At 40.5% G+C, this 25500-nt stretch overlaps 1 protein-coding gene across 1 annotated transcript in view; it reads left to right on the top strand.

The window, feature by feature from the left end:
- Positions 1–25500, top strand: part of LOC125228079 (hemocytin-like) — a 119724-nt gene that overhangs the window by 61801 nt on the left and 32423 nt on the right. Inside the window, 23 exon segments of the mRNA XM_048132529.1 lie at positions 135–298; positions 1203–1327; positions 2612–2786; positions 3822–3927; positions 4820–4990; positions 4993–5071; positions 6370–6600; positions 7683–7899; positions 8838–8986; positions 9523–9773; positions 10556–10766; positions 11311–11443; positions 11856–12073; positions 12638–12826; positions 13644–13771; positions 15015–15131; positions 17165–17284; positions 17811–17960; positions 19440–19601; positions 20128–20263; positions 20970–21094; positions 22102–22188; positions 22636–22795. Coding sequence (XP_047988486.1) covers positions 135–298; positions 1203–1327; positions 2612–2786; positions 3822–3927; positions 4820–4990; positions 4993–5071; positions 6370–6600; positions 7683–7899; positions 8838–8986; positions 9523–9773; positions 10556–10766; positions 11311–11443; positions 11856–12073; positions 12638–12826; positions 13644–13771; positions 15015–15131; positions 17165–17284; positions 17811–17960; positions 19440–19601; positions 20128–20263; positions 20970–21094; positions 22102–22188; positions 22636–22795 — 3604 coding nt within the window.

Genomic DNA, 25500 nt, shown 5'->3' with positions numbered 1-25500 from the left:
GTGCCGTTCGGTTACGTACCCTGGTGTATTAATGTGTTGTGTCAGAAGCGCCACTTTCACACATTTATACACTGTGGTGCCATGAGCAAATTCAGTTGAATACTTGCTTGTTATACCTACTTACTTTTTACCAGTTCGACTTCACTGCCCCACGCAACATCACCGGCGTCAAAACTAAAGGTGGTGTCAATGGATGGGTGACCGCCTACAACATCATGTACACATCCGATCTGAGCACTTTCAACCCAGTAGTGGATGATACTGGCGCTACAAAGATGTTCCCCGCGAACTTTGACAGGTAATACAAGACATAAGATACAAGCTATATTGCTACGGCGAGACTGCACGGCTGATTAATGGTTAGGCTTGGGACTTTTGGATGCTCGCTATGGTTCTCTCATCCGCAGAGTCGCCATTATGTTAAAAAAATTTTTTCGAAGTCAAAGTCAAAGCCTGGAAATAAAATATCTAACAACAATATCTCTATCCAATCCAACAACAAGCTATATTCACCACAGTTTTTTTGATGGGATACACTTTTAATATGGTTAGCAATAAATACTTTTTTTCCGGCTTAGAAATGAACATCACATAAAGAGCAAAATATACTAGACTTTTCTTCATCATATTTTAATTCCTGATACGGCTCTAACCAGGATTTAATTTCGCAAGTCGTAAAATTATTCATTTTAAAATTTTGTTACATCTGAACTGACAACTTATTACTCAAGTGTTTTTATTTGAAATAGATGTCAGTCGTCTGTCAAACAAAACACAAGTATCAAAGAGGATGCATAGTAAAGTAAATCGTAGGTAGTATATACGTATATAGTATATATTATGCATATCGCGTCAACTGTGAACTTCGACAGGTGTGTGTAATAGATTTGTGATAAAATTAATTGCATAATATGCAATATTATTGTTATAGGTATATGTTTTATTTCCAGGCTTTGACTTTGACTTCGAAAAAAATGTTTTAACATAATGGCGACTCTGCGGATGCCAGAACCATAGCGAGCATCCAAAAGTCCCAAGCCTATTAATGGTGTACAGTCAGCAATACTATTCCCTTATTTTGCGTACCAACAAACAAAAACTCTTATAACTTTAACTAGGTTTATATAGGCAAAAGGAGGTCATTTTGCAGCTGACTGTACATACATATTTGTGGAAGTACACCGAACTCATTATTTCAACAGGGATACCGTGGTCACTACGGAGTTCCGTCCTCCCATACACGCGCGTTACTTGAAGGTGCTCCCGGCCAAGTGGAAGGACAACATCGAGATGAGAGTCGAGCCTATAGGATGCTTCGAACCTTATCGTAAGTAAATTTTAACACAAACAAAAATATTGTCGGTAATCGAAATTCGTTCGAAGCGCACTGTCCCTACTGATTCGACACATGGTCATTCGATTATTTTGATTATCCAGAAAATATTAGGAGTCAAATATTCGTGGAATTTGCAATACATTTAATTGAGTTCACTTTGGTGTCCTAAACCGAAGATTATCTCGGCTGTACGCATGCTGTACGCAGCTGACGTTTAAAAGAAGTATCTAATTTCCAAAAAACAAAATCATTTAAAGTAGAGATGGGCCGAATATTCGGTAAATATTTGGTATTCGACATATTCGGCAAGTTTTTCAATGTTCGTATTCGGCCGAATAATTCGGTTGCATTGCCGAATATTTACCGATTAAACAAAGTAAATAACTAATGTAAATTTTACGTATTCCATTGGATAATACGCTCCTATTTTAGTAGCTTTTTAAGGAACTGCTAAAAAGAGAGAAACCTATGCGTCAAAATATAAATACAATTGTTTTGTAAAAAAGTTAAAAAAACCATAGTTTAAGAGTTGAGAAGAGTTCAGAGCGGTTTTAACACTATTAACGAAGTTTTAGTTATCTACTAAATCATAAAAACATAGTTGTAGTAACATATGTAACCATTATCAATCATTTAATAGTTTTAATGAACATCCCCTTTTAAAACATAGCGTAACCGAATATTCGGCCGAATGTTCGGTTCGGTAAGAGCTGAACCGAATGTTCGGTCGAATATTCGTATTCGGCAAAGTCCATATTCGGCCCATCTCTAATTTATAGTGTCTGAGGGCCTACCGCGAACAAAGTGTTGCCTCCCTGTCACATATAAGTATATAGGTATTACGTAGGTATTACAAGTGTGACAGAAAGGCAACATGTCTATCTACTTTATATGTCGATACCTAACTAATAATTTGCCGCAATAAATAACTACTATTTCCTTAACACACTCTTTATTAGACTTATATTGACCGGGATATAGACCGTGATTACCTTTTAGATTCTTGTCGAGCTCCCGATATTTCGACGCAGTTGCATGCATCATGATCACGGACAACTGACAAAGGTGGGTGGATGTCAAAGTTGCATATACAGCGCGCGATCTACCCCCCTTGGCGCGCGTCGGCTGCGTTTACTTTCAGCGTTACCACTGGTCGCATTCACACTCGATGGTCTGTCCAAAGACACTACACTCACAGTGTGACTACGTCTAATCAAGTGTAATGAAAATAACCGTGAATTATTCAAAACTCACACTCTTTTTATTTTTCTCCAGCGGCAACATCGCCCAAGCCCACACTCTCGCCTTACATCCCCACTACCGAAGCCTGCGTACTCTGCCCTGGAATACAATCGGCTACTTGCGACTGCCACAACGGCACTGCCAAGTATTTCGACGGCGACGGCTGCGTCACTAGAGACCAGTGCCCGTGTGTTGAGGGCTTTATGACGTGAGTACTCAGCATCCTTATACGCCTTATTCATTATTGTGAAGCCTGGAAAGTTTCCACGTTATTCTAATACACATGGGTATTGGTTAGCTTTACAATAAAAGTATTTATACTCTCTGCTTTTAGGTATTTAAAAGATCATATTTTTTTTTAAATTTCGGGTATTCACAACATTTGTTAGTTAACCAACCAAATATAAGTACAAAAACAAAGCGGATCTATCACTGAGCGACTAGTCAACCTTTTTATTTGGACGTGTAATGTTTTCATGTACCTTCAACTAGCATAAAAGCCTTTAAAAAGGGTAGATTTTGTTTTCATTTATTTGAATACCTAAAGATTTACCCCCTTATTCATAAACGTTCACTAAAGTTATCAAGCCGATAAAGTTCGTTTGTCCCTTTCTATCACACCAATACTTCGGAAAGGGACAAACGAACTTTATCGGCTTCATAACTTTAGTGAACGCTTATGAATAAGGGGGTATAAGTTTCTACCTTTCATATTCGCCACTCAGCAGGGATGCACATGAAATTGAGACAATATCGTATAATTACAGACTACCCGTTCGTTTCTATCTGCATTAATAGATGAGGACAGGTTCAATCTCGCAAGTCCAGATCCTTTTGCACCAATCATGAGCTTGTCCTAAGAGTTCTGAGTATGGTAAGACATGAACAAGAATGTAGTGGTAAAAAGTTTTTTTGCAAAAATTTCATTTTTGGCACAAGCTTTTATCGCCGACTGTACCTTTCTTTCAACAGTCATCTACTACTCTCCGAGTTTCTGAAAACCCCTTACCCGATGGGGATACGTCGTTTCATAACAGAGTTCTTATAACCACCTTTCTGCTCCATCATCAGACCAGCTCCATGATACCATAATATTGCATTGTCACGTGATTTACATATGTGTGCAAAATTTCAGCTTAATCGGAAACCGGGAAGTGAGTCAAATTTAGGTTCTACGTTTTGATCCAAACTAACTAGGCAAGTTGAATAAAACCTTGTAAAATTGATTTGTTTTTCTTGCCAGGTACGCTGTTGGCTCTTCCTTCCGCGGTACCAACTGCGACGAGTGTGTATGCAAACTGGGCGGCGTGACGGACTGCAAGCCCGTCAAGGAGTGCAAATGTGCTTCGGTAAGATTTGGGGAAAGTTCTATAGTGACAGACAGCATGGTTAGGTAGACTAACCCCCTTATTCATAAACGTACTCTAAGGTTATCAGGCTGATAAAGTTCGTTTGTCCTTTTCTATCACACCAGTGGCCCGTTTCTCGAAAGGTACAAGCCTTGTATTACAAGTGTGTTTCCATGACAACCCATACGATTTGACAGTTTGAGCACTTGTAATACAAGGCTTGTACCTTTCGAGAAACGGGCCCCAGTACATCGGAAAGGGACAAATGAACTTTATCGGCTTGATAACTTAAGAGTACGTTTATGAATATGGGGATAAGTACGTATATGAAAGTTCTCTTAGCAATAGCACGTATCCGACACTGGCGATCAAATATATGAAAGAGGCGCGTTCCTAGCACAAGTCTAAGCTCGGTGAACGCGTCACATCACATGTTTGTTTGAGTGAGATATGACAGGTCGACTGTTCACGTTTTTGACAGGCGGTAACTGCGAGGTAACTGAGCGGGGGTGGCGGCACTTTCAGCGAAGGCGGGAGTGGCCATATTATACGATAATACTCAATAAAATACTGTGGCAATAGTTAAAGACGACCCGATCTCGAAAGACAGATCTACGGAACGTAGCTTATGGTAGGTTTGTTGACTCATTCACTCCTAAGATCACAATGGACGGTACCTAGTACCTACTCCTACCTTTCCTATCTATACCGTTGCCTACTTTATCATTATCGCACAATAAAATGTGGACAAGACTGGATGTTTTCAAGTATATGATCTAGTGTCCTGGGGGTTACAATTTCCCGAAGACTTGTGTCCCTTTCTCTCAACCCCCGTCTACTCATATCTTTTTATAGTTATCCAGATATCTCAGAGAATAATTCTCATTTACAGGACCTAGTACCAAAACTGACATCAACCTGCGAATGCCTCTGCGAACCCTGCCCTGTGGGCACCAAGATCTGCCCAACAAGCAAGTTCTGTCTTGACATCAAGAAGTGGTGCGACAGCCTCCAAGACTGCCCTGATGATGAGAGAGACTGCGCTACACCACTGCGCCGTGGGTGGTGACCACTGTGGAGCCTCCGGTGGTGACCACTGTCGTTGCGACGGTCGCTGCCACTGTACCTACTACTACCGTCAAACGTGAGTGTAAGGTTATATTAAGAACTAGCTTTTTCCCGCGGCTTCGCCCGCGTACTAATCTAATAATCGTGTTTTCCCATACAAACTTTGGACCCCCCATTTCACCCTCTTAGGAGGTGAATTTTGAAAAATCCTTTCTTAGCGCTCCTCTACACCTTATAAGGAACCTACGTGCCAAATTTGGAATCTCTAGGACCAGCGGTTTCGGCTGTGCGTTGATATGTCAGTCAGTCAGTTTCTTCTTTTATATATGTAGCGAAAGACTATGAATCTGTCCTGTTGATGAGAGGGACTGTTTCTTTGTGTCATGGGTGGTGACCACTGTGGAGCCTCCGGTGGTGACCATTGTCGTGCCGCCGGTCGCTGCCACTTTACCAACTACTACCGTCAAACGTGAGTGTAAGGTTAATTAGATAATTTAAGAATTGGGTGTTTAGAATTGTCGTGAGAGACTATAAATCTATTCTGGTGATGAGAAGGACTGTTTCAATACTGCACCGTTGGTGGTGACCACTGTGGAGCCTCTGGTGGTGACCACTGTCGTGCTGACGGTAGGCATACAGTTCGTGAACTTAACTGTTATATAACATACATACAATCACGCCTGTATCCCATAAAGGGGTAGGCAGAACACATGAAACTACTAAAGCTTCAGTGCCACTCTTGGCAAATAAGGGGTTGAAAACGAAACTGTGACATTGCAGTGACAGGTTGCCAGCCTTTCGCCTACGCCACAATTTAACCCATATCCCATAGTCGCCTTCTACGACACCCACGGGAAGAAAGGGGGTGGTGACTGTTATATAAATAACTGCTAAAAACAAATTGATCTATTCTAGACACAAAAAGTCTGAAAAATACCCATATTTCTGGGCTCCGCCCAAGAACAGTACCAATACAAAACATTTATCTTTTTTGTTTATTATGGACTGATTGGCGATTGACCCTAGTCACACCTAGTGGAAAGTGAAGACAGAGTCTAAGATAGAGCTCACCGACTCAGTAGTAGCCTATTCACTCTTGCTTAAAAAGACCAAGGTCGTATTTTTCTGGGAACACCGATGGGAATATCTAACTGTGAGATGCTCTTGTAAATTATGTACCTACTAGCTGTTACCCGCGGCTTCGCTCTAGTTAGAAATAGATAAAAAGTAGCCTATGTCACTCTCCATCTCTTCAACTATCTCCACTTAAAAAATTACGTCAATTCGTCGCTCCGTTTTGACGTGAAAGACAAACAAACAGACACACACACTTTCCCATTCCAATATTAGTATAGATTCTTTTCTTTTTTTCAGCAATCGAATGCGAAGAAGTGAAATGCCCGCCAGGCTATCTAGTCCGACTGATCGCGTCCCGCTACACAAGTTCTTCCACATCTGATCTCCCCCCACCCCGCCCCAGACAGTCTTACAGGAGATACCAGACTGGATATGCTAAGGGAGGGACCAAGGGGGGATACGCGAAGGGTGGTTACTCAAAGGGTGGATATGCAAAGGGTGGATTTGCCAAAGGTGGATATGGTGGTGGTAAGTATTTATAAAAGTTATTGGTACCTGTAGCCCTGAAAGACCTGTCCGCACTTGGTGTACCCAACTGGCGTGAAGTGGCGCAAGATAGAGCAGAGTGGCGATCTCTTGTGTCGGAGGCCAAGATCCTTTTTGGGTCGCTGAGCCAGTGCAGTAAGTAAGTAAGTATTAGTACCTACTTAAATATATTTTATAATATATGTCTCCCTCCCCTCGCCCCTCGCGCACCACACTATCTTTCCCTAGCCACATCCCATTTCACTTGGGGTCGGCTCTCATCGTCAATCTTCGCCACACTCTTCGGTTTTGGGTCGTCGTGTCATTGACTTGGGCTTTCTTTAAGTCTTTGTTGATATAGGGAACTTGACTGTTCGTAAAATAAAATATTTTATACCATGCACGAAATATAGCATCAGATAAATATAAGAAATACATAGATAGAAGTTATTTTTAAATCATACATACAATCATACAATCACGCCTGTGTCCCATGAAGGGGTAGGCAGAGCACATGAAAGTACTCAGGTTTCAGTGCCACTCTTGGCAAACAAGGGGTTGAAAGAAAACGAAACTGTGTGTGTGTATTTTGAAATCAATTTCTATTTAATAAGTCAGGTAGAAACATATAAAGTAACTGAGTTGCCCGTGACGTCACTCAATTCGATTTCATATTAATTCCATATTAGCAAGACGTTGAAATTCGTTTTGACAGTTCTTAAAAAGAAGCTGATATGAGTAGGTGGCAAGTAGCCTATTGGACATCCAATTTTGAGGGGTCTGCCTCGCTTTCTCGTGCCGGTGTTTATACTGAGGACTTTTCTGGTCATCTGATCCTCGGGTCTCCTCATTACGTGTCCATACCAACTAAGACGAGTCTCAGTTAATTTTTCTTCAATGGGTCTGACCTTAATACTTCCTGGCGCACCAAAGAATGATTATATTTATAATTTAATTACACCTAGTAATATTTAATGAACCAACGTCTGTACGCACCTTATTATATCACTACTATTGCGACATGTACACCTAGTAAGTTGTTGATTGTCGCATATATCAAAATCAAAATATATCTTTATCCCCAGGTTCATCACAATCCCAAAGCTTCACCCTCGACAAGGCGACCCTGCCAACCGTCGCTCCGAACACCACTAAAGAGTGCCAGCAGTTCCGCTGCGTCCCGAAGTTGCCTCCCCTCCGCCCCGGCGTCACCCGCGCCCCGCTCATCTGCTCCACCCCCGTGTGCCCTCCGGCGTACTCGCTAAGATTGGAAGCGGTTGCTGCAGCCAATGAATGCCCGCAGTAAGTTTTTGCCTTTATTCGTGGATGGATTGGATGTGACTAGCGGCAGTGTAAAACAATATCGATCGTCTCATTTAAAATTAAGTGATGCTTCACTGATTTTAGATACCGATGTGACCTTGAAAAAAATTATAAATGCGCTATATAATCTGTTTCCATAGTTTTATTTCATAAGTAACTATCGCGGTAACCGAAGACAATAATAATTTAGAAATTGCATTTTTTAGGGTTCCGTAGTCAACTAGTTAGGGTTCCGTAGTCAACTAGGAACCCTTATAGTTTCGCCATGTCTGTCTGTCTGTCCGTCTGTCCGTCCGTCCGTCCGTCCGTCCGTCCGTCCGTCCGTCCGCGGATAATCTCAGTAACCGTTAGCACTAGAAAGCTGAAATTTGGTACCAATATGTATATCAATCACGCCAACAAAGTGCAAAAATAAAAAATGGAAAAAAATGTTTTATTAGGGTAATACATGTAAAGTGGGGGCTGATATTTTTTTTCATTCCAACCCCAACGTGTGATATATTGTTGGATAGGTATTTAAAAATGAATAAGGGTTTACGAAGATCGTTTTTTGATAATATTAATATTTTCGGAGATAATCGCTCCTAAAGGAAAAAAAACTGCGTCCCCCCCCCCTCTAACTTTTGAACCATATGTTTAAAAAATATGAAGAAAATCACAAAAGTAGAACTTTATAAAGACTTTCTAGGAAAATTGTTTTGAACTTGATAGGTTCAGTAGTTTTTGAGAAAAATACGGAAAACTACGGAACCCTACACTGAGCGTGGCCCGACACGCTCTTGGCCGGTTTTTTTAAATCTTATCTTAGATACCTATGTAGCTTGCACTGTTCTTGAATACATTTTCAGGGTTTCCACTAGGATGCTTCGAATTTGTATAAATATATAAGTAGTTATATAAAAAGTTCAAACTAACAGATACGGCTGCGTGCCTCCGCCTGAGCGTCCAGTTTTCTGCAACGTCACCGGACGCACGTTCAACACCTTCGACGGCTCGGAGTACAAATACGACATCTGCTATCACATGTTGGCGAGGGAAACCACCTTTGGAGACTGGACGATCATCCGTGAGTCACCCTTTTGTCTGTTCTTACTCATATTTACTCCAATCATGGTTCCTACCTACTGCATTTAAATGAAAAAAAAAAGTGACTAGTTAAGTAAGGTATATTTAACTTTAGATTAGTTTCATTTAATTTTAAGTACCAATGGGTTCTGTAACACGTTATATCCTAGCTCAGAAACCAAAGGCGTGTTTCCCTACTGTATGTGTGTATTTAAGTTAATAAATATTTCTATATTTCTTATTTAACATCGGTAAGTAGGGTAAAGAAACAAAGTTCATCCTCACTTTCTCGACACGTGGCAAACCAAGAACAAACGGGCTTCCCGCTCGTTTTTGCCCAGAACGTGCAAGTTGTGTATGAGCTACCTTCTGAGGTGTTTCCCTTGCGCTATGACATGGGGTTCTTCAAGAAGCAGGTATTTAGGGTTCTCAAAGGTCGGCAACGCATAAGTGGCTCCCCTGATGTTGCTTATATCCATGGGCGGCGATGACTGCTTACCAAATACGATTGTCGTTTATTTTTAATATTCATTCCAGTGCGCAAGAAATGTCGCGTCGACGGCTGTTCCAACCAACTCCTAGTCAGCCAGGATGATCAGCTGATCTTAGTCAAACCAAACCTCATGATAGAGTACGATAACTTCGAATACACAGTCGAGCAGACGAATGAGATCTGCTTCCAGAAGAATAGTTTTGATATCAGCAAGTTAGGGAACGGACTGGCGATCAAGAGCAGGAAATATAACTTTGTGGTGCTGTATAATACTGATGGGGATGTCAAAGTTGGGGTAAGTGACATTTCACAGACCTTTTACATTACAGTAACCTTATCCTAATCAAATCGAACGACATAATAGAATATAACGTCGAGTGCACAGTTGAACAAACTAACGAGATCTGCTTCCGGAATAGTCCAATGACGGGCAAACTGTTTTCACTGAGGGCCAGAACTTGAAGATATTTTAGAAGAGGACCAAATTTATACCAAAAATACATTATATATAACAAATTGGGATATGGGTCAAATTGTGGCGTAGGCGGGAGGCTGGCAACCTGTCACTGCAATGTCACAGTTTTCGTTTTCTTTCAACCCCTTATTTGTCAAGAGTGGCACTGAAGCTTTAGCAGTCTCATGTGTTCTGCCTACCCCTTCATGGGATACAGGCGTGATTGTATGTTAGCTTGAAGAATCGGCGGTGGTCCGAAAAAACCTTTCGCGGGCCGTACTTTACTATGTTCCTACCAAGCAGAACTGTAAGTCCGTTTTCTCATTATCCGATCCGATATCGAATGTCGGAAGGATTTCAATGGAAAAAATCCAAGATGGCGCCTGTAATGTATAGGATATCGGTCCTACATCCGATATTTATCGGGTGATGTGAAAACGCACTAACACCAACCTCATGAGTAGTGTGATGTCCAATCGCACCTCCAACACTTCTGGTGTTTCAGGTTTCCATGGGCGGCAGTGATCGCTTACCATCAGGCGACCTGTTTGCTCGTTTGCCTCCTATCCCATAAAAAAAATCTCGCCTAAAAAATAATACGTTCATTGGTACTTATTCTTCAGGTTTACAAATCTCATGTTAACCACGTGGACGGTCTCTGCGGCTTCTACGATGGAATAGCCTCCAACGACCGCCGAATGCCCAACGGCGCTCAAGCGTCCAGCGTCGACGAGTTTGGACGCAGCTGGGCCAAACCGGGACTCTCACCGAAGGCTTGCGAGACTAAAGTTATTCCGCCTGAGAAGCAAAGCGAGCTTGGGAGCTGTGTGACGTCATAACGCAATCCTAGTGTGTTTTTGAGGCGATAGCACCGCCGAATGCAACGTCAAGCGTCCAGCGTCGAAACGCAGCTCAAACCGGGACTCTCACCGAAGGCTTGCGAGACTTTATTCCGCCTTTGCAGAAGCGAGTTTCGTTTTGTCATCACGTGAGTACAAATTGTTTTTTTTTTGCGGCCGCTATGATAGTCTCGCCTCGCTGTTGAATGTCTAAAGGCGCTCAAGTGTCAAGTGTCGATGAGTTTGGACGCATCTGGGCCAAGCCTGGACTCTCACCGAAGCGTCAAGCGTCGAAGCGAGTTTGTGTGACGTGAGCAAATGGCGGCCAAACTCTGCTGTTGACTAAAGGCGCTCACGTCAAGCGGCTTGCGAGACTGGGCCAAACCTGGACTGTCGCTGAAGGCTTGCGAGACTAAAGTTATCCCGCCTAAGAAACAAAAGCGAGCTTGGGAGCTGTGTGATGTCATCACGTGAGTACAAATTGTTTTTTTTTTTTGCGGCCGCTATGATAGTCTCGCCTCGCTGTTGAATGTCTAAAGGCGCTCAAGCGTCAAGCGTCGACGAGTTTGGACGAAGCTGGGCCAAGCCTGGACTGTCGCTGAAGGCTTGCGAGACTAAAGTTATCCCGCCTAAGAAACAGAAGCGAGCTTGGGAGCTGTGTGACGTCATCACGTATGTACAGTTTTATCGCAAAATTCTTGATGAGTTACCTCTAGACCACTCGGCCGCCCTAGAGGTAACGACGTTAGCCGCGTAAGCTGAAGACCCGGGCTCGATTTCCGGCTCGGCCACCAGTGGACTTGGTCACTTTTTCTTTCGTTTATGATATATTACATATTTCATTTCGTGTTATTTTTGTTTTTTTCCTTTAATTTGCGACCGCTAGCGGCTTTCATAACCAATGTGACCAGCACGGGAAGCATGGTCGCGCGATAGACGATAAAATATCAGGCCGTCCCTATCGCACTATTAGTAAGTGCGATAGGGACGGCCAGATGTTTTATCATTTATCGCGCGACCATGCTTCCCGTGCAGTTTTAAAGCATCTTTGGCACACTACCACTAAAAAACCTTCCGTTAACAGGAAGGAACCCCTCTCGAAATGCTCCAAGGTCCTCAACCTGGACTTATGGCGCAACATTTGCTTGGAGAAACTGTGCAAGTGCACAGAACTGATGGTCGACGGCAGACAACGTACTGAAGAGGAATGCCGATGTCTACTGGTTGAAAAGATGGTCGCTGAATGTCTAGCAGCCGATAAGGACTTGGACATTGCGGCGTGGAGAATGAATTTGAATTGTCGTTAGTACCTACCTATTTTGTTCTATCATGGCATTCCTTGCCGGCGGCTATATTTCCGACTCATATCACCCGGCAACCTTCAAATCAAGGGTGAACAGGCGTCTTCTGGGCGAGCTCACTCCATCGTAGGCCACGTCTTTGCCTTTGGCTAGTCTGTGATCAAGAGTAAGCCCATTTATAATTTAAAAAAAATAGCTGGAGCAAAGACAAACAGCTGCTCAAAAGATGTTGACATCATTCATATTACAACGCATGAGGCATGTCATTGATGCGTCATGTTTCGGTGTGGTCGGTACTTAGGACTCTATTCTAAAAACTTAATTTCTACTGATTTTATGACACTTGGTATTCATATTTACGACAAACAACCAACCTGCTTTGGTTGTTTTCGTAAATATGTATGAATACTTTTCAATTACTTCTTATATAGGTTACATTCTAGAGAGATACCTATAGCTCTGTTCCCTTTCTGGAATCAAATTTGGCGCAATTCAATAGCCGATTAAAGAGGAAGGTATAACGTAGAGATACTAGAGATTATTTCTATGTCATTTCTTCTTTCAGCCGCGGACTGCCCAGCCCCTCTCGTCCACTACGATTGCTACAGCAAGACTTGCGAGCCAACATGCTCCACGAGCAGCAACCGACAAACTTGCACGACACAACCTGGAGCCTGCTTCCCTGGCTGCTACTGTCCTGAGGGGAAACTGAGGAAGGGGGACAAGTGTGTCACACCGCAGGAGTGCTTGGACTGTAAGTACAGAAAAGGTCCATGACAATGAGCACTCGGTAGACGTACTTTTGCTTCACACTTTTAGGATGTAAATCAAATCTTTATTTTTTTTAAACAAAAGTTGAAAAATCAATTTTGCTATTCGAAAACGGATAGCAAAATTGCATTTTATCCACAAGAGCGCAAAAGTAACCATACAAAAACTGATTTTGGCTGGTCCCTACAAATAATTATTTTGAATCATGAATATTGAATAGATTGCTGGATTTGATTTAGTTAATGTTTTATAGTCAATATTTTGTTCGTGTTGGTGTGGTGAAACTCGGTGGCAAAGTTTGTTTAAAACCCAGGACAGATCCAACTCAAGATTACTTTATGAGGAGGCACTTCTACGCTCGCGGGGGTTCAATATCGGAATCTTTCGTTAGCTCGTGTATCAATATTGGCACGTGCGGTTAAACAACAACTTTTCCCCCTTGTAAAACAAATAACTATTATTTATTTTTTACCAAAGGTTGAAATTGTACGTATACTGAGTTGCTTGGCCGGCGCGATAACCCAAAATGATTTTTGGTCCCGTAAGTGCACGACACTTTGCTCGTTCTTGAGCGGTATTGCGCCATTCATTAATAATTGCAAGTATAATTCTGTCAAATCTCAAGTCTTGTCAAGTGTTGGTGTTGATCCAAAATCTTTACACGTAATTATGGAAAAAGTACTAGAGTAACTAAATTGTGTTTTGTAAATCTTAAAATCACTTAAAAATTATCCCACAAAAATGCAAAGTTTTTTGCCATCAAACACTGTATGTAAATTTTTATCATATTTTTTTTCTAGGCAACTGCCACGGTTTGGGCTCACCAGCTCAATACACTACTTTTGAGGGAGACGACATGCCATTCCTCGGTAACTGCACGTATCTCGCTTCTAGAGACAGGAACGAAACGGGACTGCATAAGTACGAGGTGGGTTTCAAGACTAACATATTTTTCTTAGTAGTAGCCTACACATTTTTTGACTCACACGGGTTGAACGCAATAACATAACGTTTTCACCCTTTTTCTAACGTTTCGGCCAGGTTGCACTAGCCGTGGTCGCGGAAGACTCGCCGTGTGTGACTTTAAAAATGTGTACAAAACGCGAGAACTTAAAATGTTATACCTATAGGGAACTTGACTGTAGTTGAAATAAAATATTTTATACCATGCACGAAATAAAGCATCAGATAATTATAAGAAAAACATGGACGGAAGTAATTTTTAATCCAATTTTTATTTAATAAGTCAGATAGAAATATATAAAGTAACTGATATGGCCATTTCGTGGCACTTCATTACTTTCTGTCTTGGGCGTCATCCATATATTACGTCACAGTGTAAGGGGGGGAAATGATGTTATTTTGCAAGTCATACTAAATGTGACAATCCCTGTTAAAGGGATACAAAAAAGCGTGACATAGGGGGAAAAAACACCTAGTTTTAATTTGTTAACTATGAAGAAACCAATCCAAAAATGTAGAAGAAGGACCTGAAATTTGGTGTGACGTAATATGTGGATGATCCCATTGTTGTTGTTATGTGTATTTTGTCTTGTCTGTGTTCACGAATAAATGTTTATTCTATTCTATTCTATATAAATTCCGTATTAGCAATTCGTTCAGATTCGTTTTGACAGTTCTTAAAAATAATCTAATTTGACTAGGATGCAAGTAGCCTATTGTAAATACTTGTACATAGTTGTGAAAGGGGCGCAGTAAAATAAATAAAAAAACTGTGATATCTATCAACGTGGACGGCTAAAGACATCGTTGTAATTCATTTGCATACAAAACTTTAACAGTACCGCATAATGTATATTCAAATTAATATCTATTTATTGCATCCATGGTGTTTATAAGATGTTACAAAGTAGGTATATGCTCATGGACCCTATTAGGCCGTGGCAACATATTTATATGCTATACTACAGATGTGGAGCAGTACAAAGCTAATAATGTATAGATAAAGTGACGTAACTTTTCGTACTAACTATTGCACCTTTTGCATTTGACAAACCTGGGGCCCGGTCTATTACAAGCGCGAACTGTCAAATCGTATGGGTTGTCAAAACCATTGTAATTCAAGGCTTGTACCTTTCGATTTTTAAAACCATCTCGAATTTTTACAGCTTTTTAATGAAATTGTTTTAATTGAATGTACTCCTCGTCAGGTGTACGCTACAAACGGACCCTGCGAAGGAAAAGCCGTCGCTACCTGCACCAAAGCAGTGCACGTCGTTTATGAGAAGAACGTCATCCACGTCACCAAGGATCCCGTCACTAAGAAGGTAAATATTTCCTGATGTCACAGAATATATAAAAGTACAAGTACAGAAGGCTCACTCTCAACAACCTGTCAACGGACTGCATGCGACATTGAGTTCTATTGCGCAGCGTGAAGGTTGTCAAAAATGTACGAAAGAAACGCGGAGTGAGCCGCCCTGCTGGTGGTTAATATCATTGCCACTGCTAAAAAGATTAAAAATCAAAATGCGTTAAAAAGTTCTTTACTTATACCAAGGATGATTTAAATATATAGGATTGACAATCTTCATACTAAGAATCGTACCTCAATTTTTTAGCGCTACCTATTAAATACTATCATAACTACATTGATAATGCCTACAAATTTATTTGTTCAAAAAGTGTATTGACGTGATATCATGATATTAAAATAAAGAAATATGTCGTTTGTTCTTATAAAAAAAAAACATGCAACAATATTTGGAGAAAATATGATTTTTGCCACTTCCAGGCTATTGCAAAAGCGCCAATTTATCAAAAGGCTCATATTTCAAGCGGTAGTCCCCCTCCAATTCATTTTATAAGAATGAGAGTTCCGCTTGTAATACAAGTTGTAAATTGTTATGCAATAGGCCCAGGCTGCGAAACAGCCCCATCTAGTTTTATCCCTAAAAGGCGCATACATTTCAGGAGTACACTTTTTTGTATGGGCTTTATCAGTCCTGGTATATATCGTCCTCGGTTATACTACAGATTTAAAAGTGCTAACAGTGAATGGAACAGATGAATGAATGAAAATATATACTTGTGTCATGTGTGATACCGATACAAATGTCACTCATACAATCAAAGTTTCGTTTATTTTATTCCATTAGTTGGTTTCGTGAATTGACCTGCACGGGAAGCATGGTCGCGCGATGGGTGCGCCAAAGTTCATATAAAATTGTTATATATTGGTAGTCCGAAAATGTTTCTCATACAATTTTACATTATAACGATCATTATTTATAACAATTTTATGTTAATAACTATCGTAACTTCGAATGACTTATGATCATAATGTCATTCATCATAAATACGTTTTATACTAATGTTTATGTTTATATACTTATTGATCATAACGATTGCGAGTAATATAATTTATCGTTATATTATTGTTAACAGAACAGACATCACATGTCCCTATCGCACTAATAGTAAGTGCGATAGGGACGGCCAGATGTTTTATCATTTATCGCGCGACCATGCTTCCCGTGCTGTACTGTACTTATAACTTTATTATGTTGGTAAGACATAAAGGATGCAGATTAGATGGTATGGGCATGTAATGCGAAGGAATGAAAGCAATATTATAAAACGAGTGGTATATATGACGGTGGATGGCGACAACGGTGGATGGAATGTGTGAACATGAGAGTGAAATGTGTTAGTATGGAAATTACGACTGATAGAGAGGAATGGAGGAGGATCTGCTGCGCCGACCCCAAATAAAATAAATAAATAAATATATTCTTACACAGATTGACTGAGTCCCACGGTATAAGCTCAAGAAGGCTTGTGTTGTGGGTACTTAGACAACGATATATATAATATACAAAATACTTATAAGTATATACCTACATAGAAAACATCCATGACTCAGGAACAAATATCTGTGCTCATCACACAAATAAATGCCCTTACCGGGATTCGAACCCGGGACTGCGGCTCAGCAGGCAGGGTCACTACCCGCTAGACCAGACCGGTCGTCAAAATAATGGGGAAAGGGCAAGAGAATGATGATAATGTTAGTAAGACATATTGCTATTCCAGAATATTTGCTAAGTATACATCGTGTTTTTTTTGTTTTCCGTTAAATTCGACACGTCGTTAGGTTCATGATCAGGAACCAGCCTGTATATCACTTTTAGTTAAATTCGTAAAAAAAATTTTTCTTCGTTTTCATACATAATAAATGAAATTATTAGTATGAGACACCCTTAAGAATTACATCCTAGTTATATGTTTTTTTTCTTATTAATGTATTTGATCGTCTTTAACCAATAAAAACAGATGTTTTTTTTTATTATGTTTGCAGCTGGTGACGAGCTTTGGCAATACCGTGGTGTACAAGTTCCCCGTGAAGAAGGACTGGGTGACCGTCAGCGTGGTCAACAAACAGGACGTTGTCATCAAACTGCTCGACGCGTATATGGAGGTCAGTTTATCTTACACTCCTCTATAACATCTCAGAGTATAACCACAGTAGTATGACCTACATGAAATATGGCTGACGATCGTTGCGAGCATTTAATGCTTTTTTATCCTTAAATTATCTTAAATTGCAGGATTTCTATTGAAACAGTAATAAGATATAAAATAATGTGTTATTTATTTATATACACAACGGCTTTAAAGTGTAGCGAGTCTAAGTAATATTATATAAATTTACACAAATTATAAAATGAACCTAAAATAAATGTTGGCAATTTCAAACACAATGTAAAAGTAGTGGAATGGCAATCGTCGACGGAAGACGCCGACAGAAATGCAGTCTGGATCTGTCACGCCAATACCCAAGAGCGATAGAGATAGATAGCCACGAAACAGATATCTAGAGCGTTTGTGCATTTGTACGTACCCAGTTCCGAATCCAAAATAGCGGACATGCACTATGTTACAAAAGTTGCCATAGGGGTCGTTGTATAGGTTTTCAGAGGTGCTATAATCTGACTTTTTTTCAGTTAACAGTTCTGCAGGCCAAGATGGAGTTTGGCATCCGCGTGCCTTCGCACGTGTACGCTAATGCCACGGAGGGATTATGTGGAGTCTGCGCTGGTTACCAAGAGGCATTAGTCACGAGCAATGGAACTCTCACAGGAGACTTTGAACTGGTAAGCTTTATAGGTTACCTAGGCTTATCATAGGCTGCGGTAACTGCTTACTATTAGGCAAAGACATATATAACTCCGTGTAGACAGATAAAGTCTAAGAAAAAAACGTACCTCAGTACCATACAGAAAAAGGTACGGTGGCCTAGATGGCATTACACCTTTGGGGTACGCTCAGCTAGATGGCGCTAATATTCATATTTGACATTTTAACACATATCAAGCTAAGAATATGGGCCAAATTGTCAAAACTGAGGTTCAAAATTTTTAAGCCTGTGTCAAGAGATGGCAGTCTATGCACTGTGATTACACATTTTACTTTGACAGTAACTCTCTATAATACTCGACCTCTTTGCTATTAGGCAATAATTATGTTTTCCCCTCACTAGCTCGGAAACACGTGTTTTGTCCTTTAATACCAGCGGGTAAAAACGCATTTTATCCACTAGTGGATAAAGTAAGTTGACCTTGAATATAGTCATTTTTTTTAAATTGATAAAAGTGAAGTGAATCTAGTGATGACGATGATTTACCACCTGTGGAACTACTGGAAGCAGTGATATTCGCGTTTTTTGCGTTGTACTTTTCTCGCTATAGTGAGGGGAAAAGTTTTGTGTTACACTCGGGTGCAAATGTATTTTAACGCCGAGTGTGGAATTGAAAAACGAGCAAGTGAAAGGATTCTATTCTCGTTGAACCACGAGCTTCGCGAGTGGTTCAAATAGAATCGTGAACTTTCAGCTTTTTTCAATTCCACACTCGGCGTAAAATACATTTGCACCCTTGTATAACACATAACTATTGTTTGCAACCGTCATCATTCTCCCGACACATTTCCTATTTGGGGTCTGATACAGGATCGCCATTTAGCGCGATCTTTATGCTGCCGTTAGGCCTAGCTTCGTCATGTCCTTCGGTAGGTGTATGTTGCAACCGTGTGGTATAAAAACCTGCTAGCAATTAAAATTGCAATTGTCAAAGTCATGTTGTCAATTGCAATTTAGTTTAAGAGGTGGCAGGCGGCTACGGGATGTAAAGCGCTTCCGCCATCTGGGGCCCGTTTCTCGAAAGTTACAAGCCTTGTATTACAAGTGCGCGAACTGTCAAATCGTATGGGTTGTCATGGAAACACACTTGTAATACAAGGCTTGTACCTTTCGAGAAACGGGCCCCTGATATTTCTGAAAAATATGACGTCGGTCTGTTTAGCAAAATTAATAGCTCCATCTTAGGCAAAGGCTTATCGATTCAGTCAGTCTATTTATTATATCAGGGTGACTATTAGGGCCGGTGATCCATTTCTAAGAGAAAGACCCTTCTTCAAAAAAAGTAACCCCATCCCATTGTTCTCCATTTTTTCAGCGTTAATTGTCATTATTCACTTTAATTCTGTTTGAGGCCGGAGAGAATAAGGAGTAAAGAAATAAGGAACTTCAATATTGTGAATTCCATTTCACTTCCCTTCTTAAACCTTATTTCCAGTACGGCAAGAGTTGGCAAGCCACCCCGACTGCACTTACCACCCTGGGTATGTCTCCACAAGACCAGTGCGACCAGCCACCGCCGCCAGAACCCGAGTGTGTCCCGCCGCCGGCTGACCAGAACGTCTGCTACAACCTCTTCGACAAGGACAAGTTTGGACAGGTGAGTTACACCAGCCAACTTGTCTGATAGCTCCGGCTAAATGACAGGAAGGTGACCCTCTAGTTCGAATAACAACAGTCTATAATCCGCTTTGAGCCTTTTACCTCCGGAGTGGACATTTTCGTAGGCCGAAAGTACACTATCATATATTATGTTTACTTATCATAGAAATATGATCATAGGTCTGTATGCCTCCCTTTTTCTCTAACGTGAAGAAAAAGGACGGCGTGTTGCCTATGATCATATTTCTATGATAAACATAATTATGATAGTGGACTATCAGCCGTAGCATAAGCGGTAAAGTCTAGGAACCGCCGTGATATAGTCATCCAGCTCGAAATTTTACATAAGGACAGTCAGCAATATTATTCCTTTGGCATTTTTATACAAAGTGACCCCGGTGCGTAGATGTTTGTACACACTGCATAGATATTTGGGTTCACTTTTCACTAAATCTATTTATACCTGAAGTATGTTTAATTAAATATTGAAGCAAAACTCATCTATAGACCTTTTGTCTCCACAGTGTCACGCTTTAGTGGACCCGCAACCGTTCTTAGAAGCATGTGAGAAGGATATCTGCGAAAACGCCACAGACTTATGCTCGACACTGGAGAACTACGCCAGCGCCTGCCGCAGACAGGGAGTCTGTCTCGACTGGAGTTCATTTCTCTGAGAAACTAAAACCAACGCTCCATACTAAATGGGAAAGTGTGTGTGCTGTCCTAGCAAAACTTGTCGTGATTTTTTAAGTAAGTTGGAAAGAAAACAAACTAAAACCAACATTTAATCTTAAATAAATAAACTAAAATAGCGCATTCCCCGCGGCACACCGAAGACGCATTTACAGCTGGATTGTTAGGTCAATAGAATTGGGGTGAAAAAGTTGTCTGTTTTTCTTCCTAACTCACATAAAAATTACCATATCAAGATTATTTCCATCATATATTCTCCTTTTGAAATTATCCGGGCATTTCTGTGTTTCGAAATTATCCCAAAGCACCCTATACCTAACTTCAGAACCAAGCTTCTGCAAAGCTCAATGACGTTCACTGAACTGAAGAAGGCTTCTGGGGGTAGCTCTCCTACTAGAAGCGGCAAATCATTCTCAAACAAAACTTTAGTTTTAAGAAGTTAGATCCCTTTTCAGGAAGGCAAAGCAAAATATAAGGCACTATATTCCCACCATCTCATCGCTTGCTCGCTTTTGATGCCTAAAGTTACATTTACTTTGAATTTTTTGCACAATATTTTGAAGGGAGACAGAAACGTATGGCCTCGATGCTTATTATGACCCCAATTTTTTACTTTTTAAGTATACCTAATTTATATTTTTTCGCTTAAAAAATGTTTTACTATCCAGCAAAGCACCATTCGTGTACCGCCCGTGCGTGGACTGTGAGCAGACCTGTGAGAACCACGACGAGTTGAGAAAGGACCCCAAGAAGTGTGACAAGAAACCGGTGGAGGGCTGCTTCTGTCCTGAAGGAAAGGTAATTTGGAACGTTTAATCTTCTATTTAAGTTTATTGTAGTCTACATTATGTGTTTCCACAGCAGCTATATGCAAACAGAAAGACATGTTGAGACAAACATGGTACTTAAATCAGAAAATGTTTCCGAGACATGCATTATTAAGTCCCGATTTTGTGACAAGGAAACCGAGTATAAGCACAGAATATATAAAAGTACAAGTACAGAAGACTCACTGTCAACAACCTGTCAACGGGCTGCATACGACATTGAGTTCTATTGCGCAGCGATAAGGTCGTCAAACTTTATGGGTCGCGAACTCGCGGCCGCCGGAATAGACTCTAGACTCATATCGAATTTGGCACAATAAATGATTGTCATCTGTAGTATTTGACATCAAAAACCAATATTTATAGATTTTGGTTATTAAAAGTGTATGATGACTACGTATTTTCGATGAAAAATGTGTGTAATTTTTTATTTCATTTGGCCACCGAAAACGCTGTCAGCGATGAAGTGACGTCATCGAATTCGAACCTTACTGCATGTCAAAACAATCACTGACATATTGAACTTTATACCTTCATACTTTTAAAGTCAGAAAATATTGTTTTCGAGTAGAATGACCGGATGTTTCTCGAAAGGTCAAGTCTTGTATTACATGTGTTTCCATGACAACCCATACGATTAACAGTTCGACTTGTGTTGTTTTCGAGAAACCTGATTCTATAGATTAACGACTTTTTTTTTCTAAAAGTATACATTTAAAAAGCGGTATTTTTTATAGACGCCTGTTTTTCAAGTCATAATGAAATATGGTAATATTTTATTTCAGTTAATTCGACAGTACTTAATCATATAGGACAGACTTTAAAAAAGGGTCAAGTAGCCTATTGAAGCTCATACTAAGTGTCCTGAGTCGGCGCTGAATAGCGTGCACTCACCTTACACTTAGCTACCAACTACAGATTCCTTGATTTCATGAAGGTCACTATTTGGATAACTAATTTAGATACTTGTTTTACCAGGTTCGAGTAGAGAACAGCTGTATAGAACCAACGAAATGTTTCCCTTGCGATGCCAACAAGGAACATTATGCAGGAGACGAGTGGCAAGTAAGTAGAAATTTATCATTTTTTATTTAAAAATCCGAATATTTTGGATAAATATAAATTGTTCATGTTATGAGAGGCAAACGAGCAAACGATTCCTCCAAAGATGTTCCAATTATTGCCGTCCAGGGACACACACAACGCCAGAAGATTTGTTTGTCGCTGACTTTTAATATGGCAGAAATCCTCATCTCTTGAGTCATATTAGACCAGTAGGCCTAGCACATGATGGCCGCGGGAGTATGTCGCCGCGAGATAGATGACACGTCCATTCATATCAGACCAGAAATATATCATAGGTTCATTAGCTTGATAACTACCTGCCTGTTGTTACCTGACACTGAGGCCTGAAGTTTCAGGAGAAACGAACGGTTGTGCAAGTTTTTGTATGTACGTTGAAGAAAGAAGCATCAGTGATTAAATCGAACATTTCCTAATTTGCGATTTCAGGAAGACGCGTGCAGCAAATGCACGTGCAGCAAGTTGGAAGGCGAGCGCGTCGCGCACGTGTCGTGCACGAAAATGACGTGCTCCATACCCGTGTGCGCGATGGGAGAGGAACTGCTTACCACGCCGAAGACGGGCGCTTGCTGCCCGGAGTATTTGTGCGGTGAGTTTACAAGTTGTTTCCTAGATGGCGCTGTAGCGGAAGACGAGATTTCTAGAACGCGCTAACGATGTGTCGACATAGAATCTATAAGTAGCGTGCTTTTCCTACCGCCGCCATCTTAAAAGTAACATCTTTGTGAAATCGCTCCTCGTATTTATCGCTAAAATGGTGTTTTTACGTGTAATCGAGTGCCTATTTTTGACTATTTGCATAGTTAAACTGATATACTGAGACGTTTGAATAAAATCTGGACAGTTTAGTGTATAAAACAAGCAAAATTGAACATAATAAAAACATATACTCGTCCTACACAGTGTTGGTGAAGTGTTAAAACAAAACGTCGTAAGTCACCCATTTTAGCACTGCGCTTAAGACGTTCTTCGCAAAACCAATAGTGCAGTGATAAACAAACGTTGTGTCGACCGGCAACTCAATTATTTATAATCAATCATAGCAAATAGGACCTATTATTAGTATATTTTACGATCTGATTCCGTGAGTAAAGACTGTAGGGACGTAACCTTCCTGCGATTTGTTTACCCTGTTATACTTTGTGGCTGTTACATCAATGATAAACATGGCTGGAGATCAATCTTCCCCGTTAAAAAGCAATTCGATGTCCGACCTGCATTCAGATGACTCCACAGTAGCTAGAAGCAACATTACCATGCGTTCAAAACGTAAGCAACCCGAAGACTCGCTCTCACCCGACTTCGAGCTACTTAAACGAGAACTCACGTCAATGTTTAGAGAGTGGGCCGGCGATCAAACACAAAAGTTTGAAAAACTAAATAATAGCCTTTTGGAAGTAAAGGCTCAGAATACAAATATTGAGGTGCTGAATAAGGAAACAGTAGGTAAACTCGACCTGCTTTCAAAACAACACGAGCAAGCATTGGGCAAAATAGATTCCCTGGAAACGAAACAAACAGAGACCTCTTCGAGAGTGTGTGACCTTGAAAACAAGTTCGACGACGTTCAACGCCAGCTCCGTTCTAGTAGTGTGCTAGTAAGAAATATTCCTCCATCAGAGACCAGCCTGCTTGAGATCTCTGTCAAGTTATTCGAGACTGTTGGAACTGAATTAAGGGCATGCGACATACGCAATTGCTACCGCCAAGGCAAGAAGGACACTGCGAAACCTATTGTTATCGAACTCAGCAACCCTATACAGAAAGCCAACCTTCTAAAAGCATCAAAAGCTTACAACTTGAGTCATAAAGAAGATAAACTAAATACCTCCCTTCTGGGCTTTAATGAGAAAAATAGTATTTATGTTTCTGAACTTCTGACTGACCGGGCGAATAAATGGTTTTATATGGCACGTCAATTAGTCAAAAATCAAAAATGTAAACATGCATGGACAAGGAACGGCAGAGTTTACATAAGTATGGGCCAGGGACAATCCGAAGTGCTAATCTCTAGCGAGAACCAACTACTTTTACTTAATGAACCATGACTATGCAAGCTCTGCCGGAGACCATACCTCTTCTCAAAATTACTACATCATAATTGTGTTAGTATAAAAACTAGCGTAAGTGATTCTTATTTCCTGTATATTATTATTATAGATTCAAATTATAACTGCCTATGCTTAAAACTTTTTTTATGTTACCTAAATAAGAATAATTACACACACGCGTTGCTTCCCCTTACACGTCACACAACACACCATTATTTAAAGTACGACACATATACAGATTTAAAACACAAATACCTAGTTGTGCATACTCTGGATCACGGAATAAGCTACTACTCACATATAACTGAGCCCTGGGCTCCATACCTACTGGGAGATGGCGGCTAACACTATAGTAGAAGTATTCGCAGACATTGACACAGTTAATGTCTCGCGTTCCTTGTTTTGTGATCCAGAATGTTGTGCAAAAGAAATAATATGTAATAACAAAACTCTTACCGTAATGACACAAAATATACGCAGTATATCTCGAAATATTGATGAACTGAACCTATTATTGCATAGAATAAATTCTAGAGTGGATATTATAGTTTTGACTGAATGTTGGATCAGCACCAACCCTTACCTACCAACCTTACCAAACTACTATGAAATACATACGAATAAAAACATGAACCAAAATAGTGGTATAGTGGTTTACCTAAGGAACGAAATACACGTGTCCTCTGTGGAGCCTTATTTTAATGATGCCAACTGCCTTGTACTCAAGTTGGGACAAACCACAGCTATAGTCGCAATTTATCGCTCCCCCTCATTTAGAAACCTGTACAATTTTACATCCTCATTGAATACTACACTTGAGCCTTTAGCCCATTTTCCGAATATTATCGTCACTGGAGATGTAAACATTGATATCAAGCCTGACAGCACTGACCCTCATTACGATGAATATCTAAATACTTTAGCATACCACGGACTAACACCTGCGCACACTATAGCAACACGTGAAGGTAACTGCCTGGATCATTTCATCATAAAATCCAATAATCAAAGTACCACAATTGTTTTGAATACTTTAATAACTGATCACAGACCTGTTCTGCTGACGTCGAATAACTGTCTTGAAACAACAACCTCCCAACGTCACACAATCACTCGCTTAGACTATAACTCTGTTTGTTCGGACTTGAATAACCTAGACTGGGAGTCCATCTTAGGGTGTTCAGACGCTGAACTTGCAACCAACTTGTTCATTGGCTTATTACAAGAAGTCATTTCAAATAAT

This window comes from Leguminivora glycinivorella, chromosome 7 (assembly GCF_023078275.1).
Source record: "Leguminivora glycinivorella isolate SPB_JAAS2020 chromosome 7, LegGlyc_1.1, whole genome shotgun sequence".
In the NCBI taxonomy this organism is placed as follows: domain Eukaryota; kingdom Metazoa; phylum Arthropoda; class Insecta; order Lepidoptera; family Tortricidae; genus Leguminivora; species Leguminivora glycinivorella.
The sequence above is the reverse complement of the archived record's forward strand: the minus strand, read 5'-3'. Positions and strand labels throughout refer to the sequence as shown.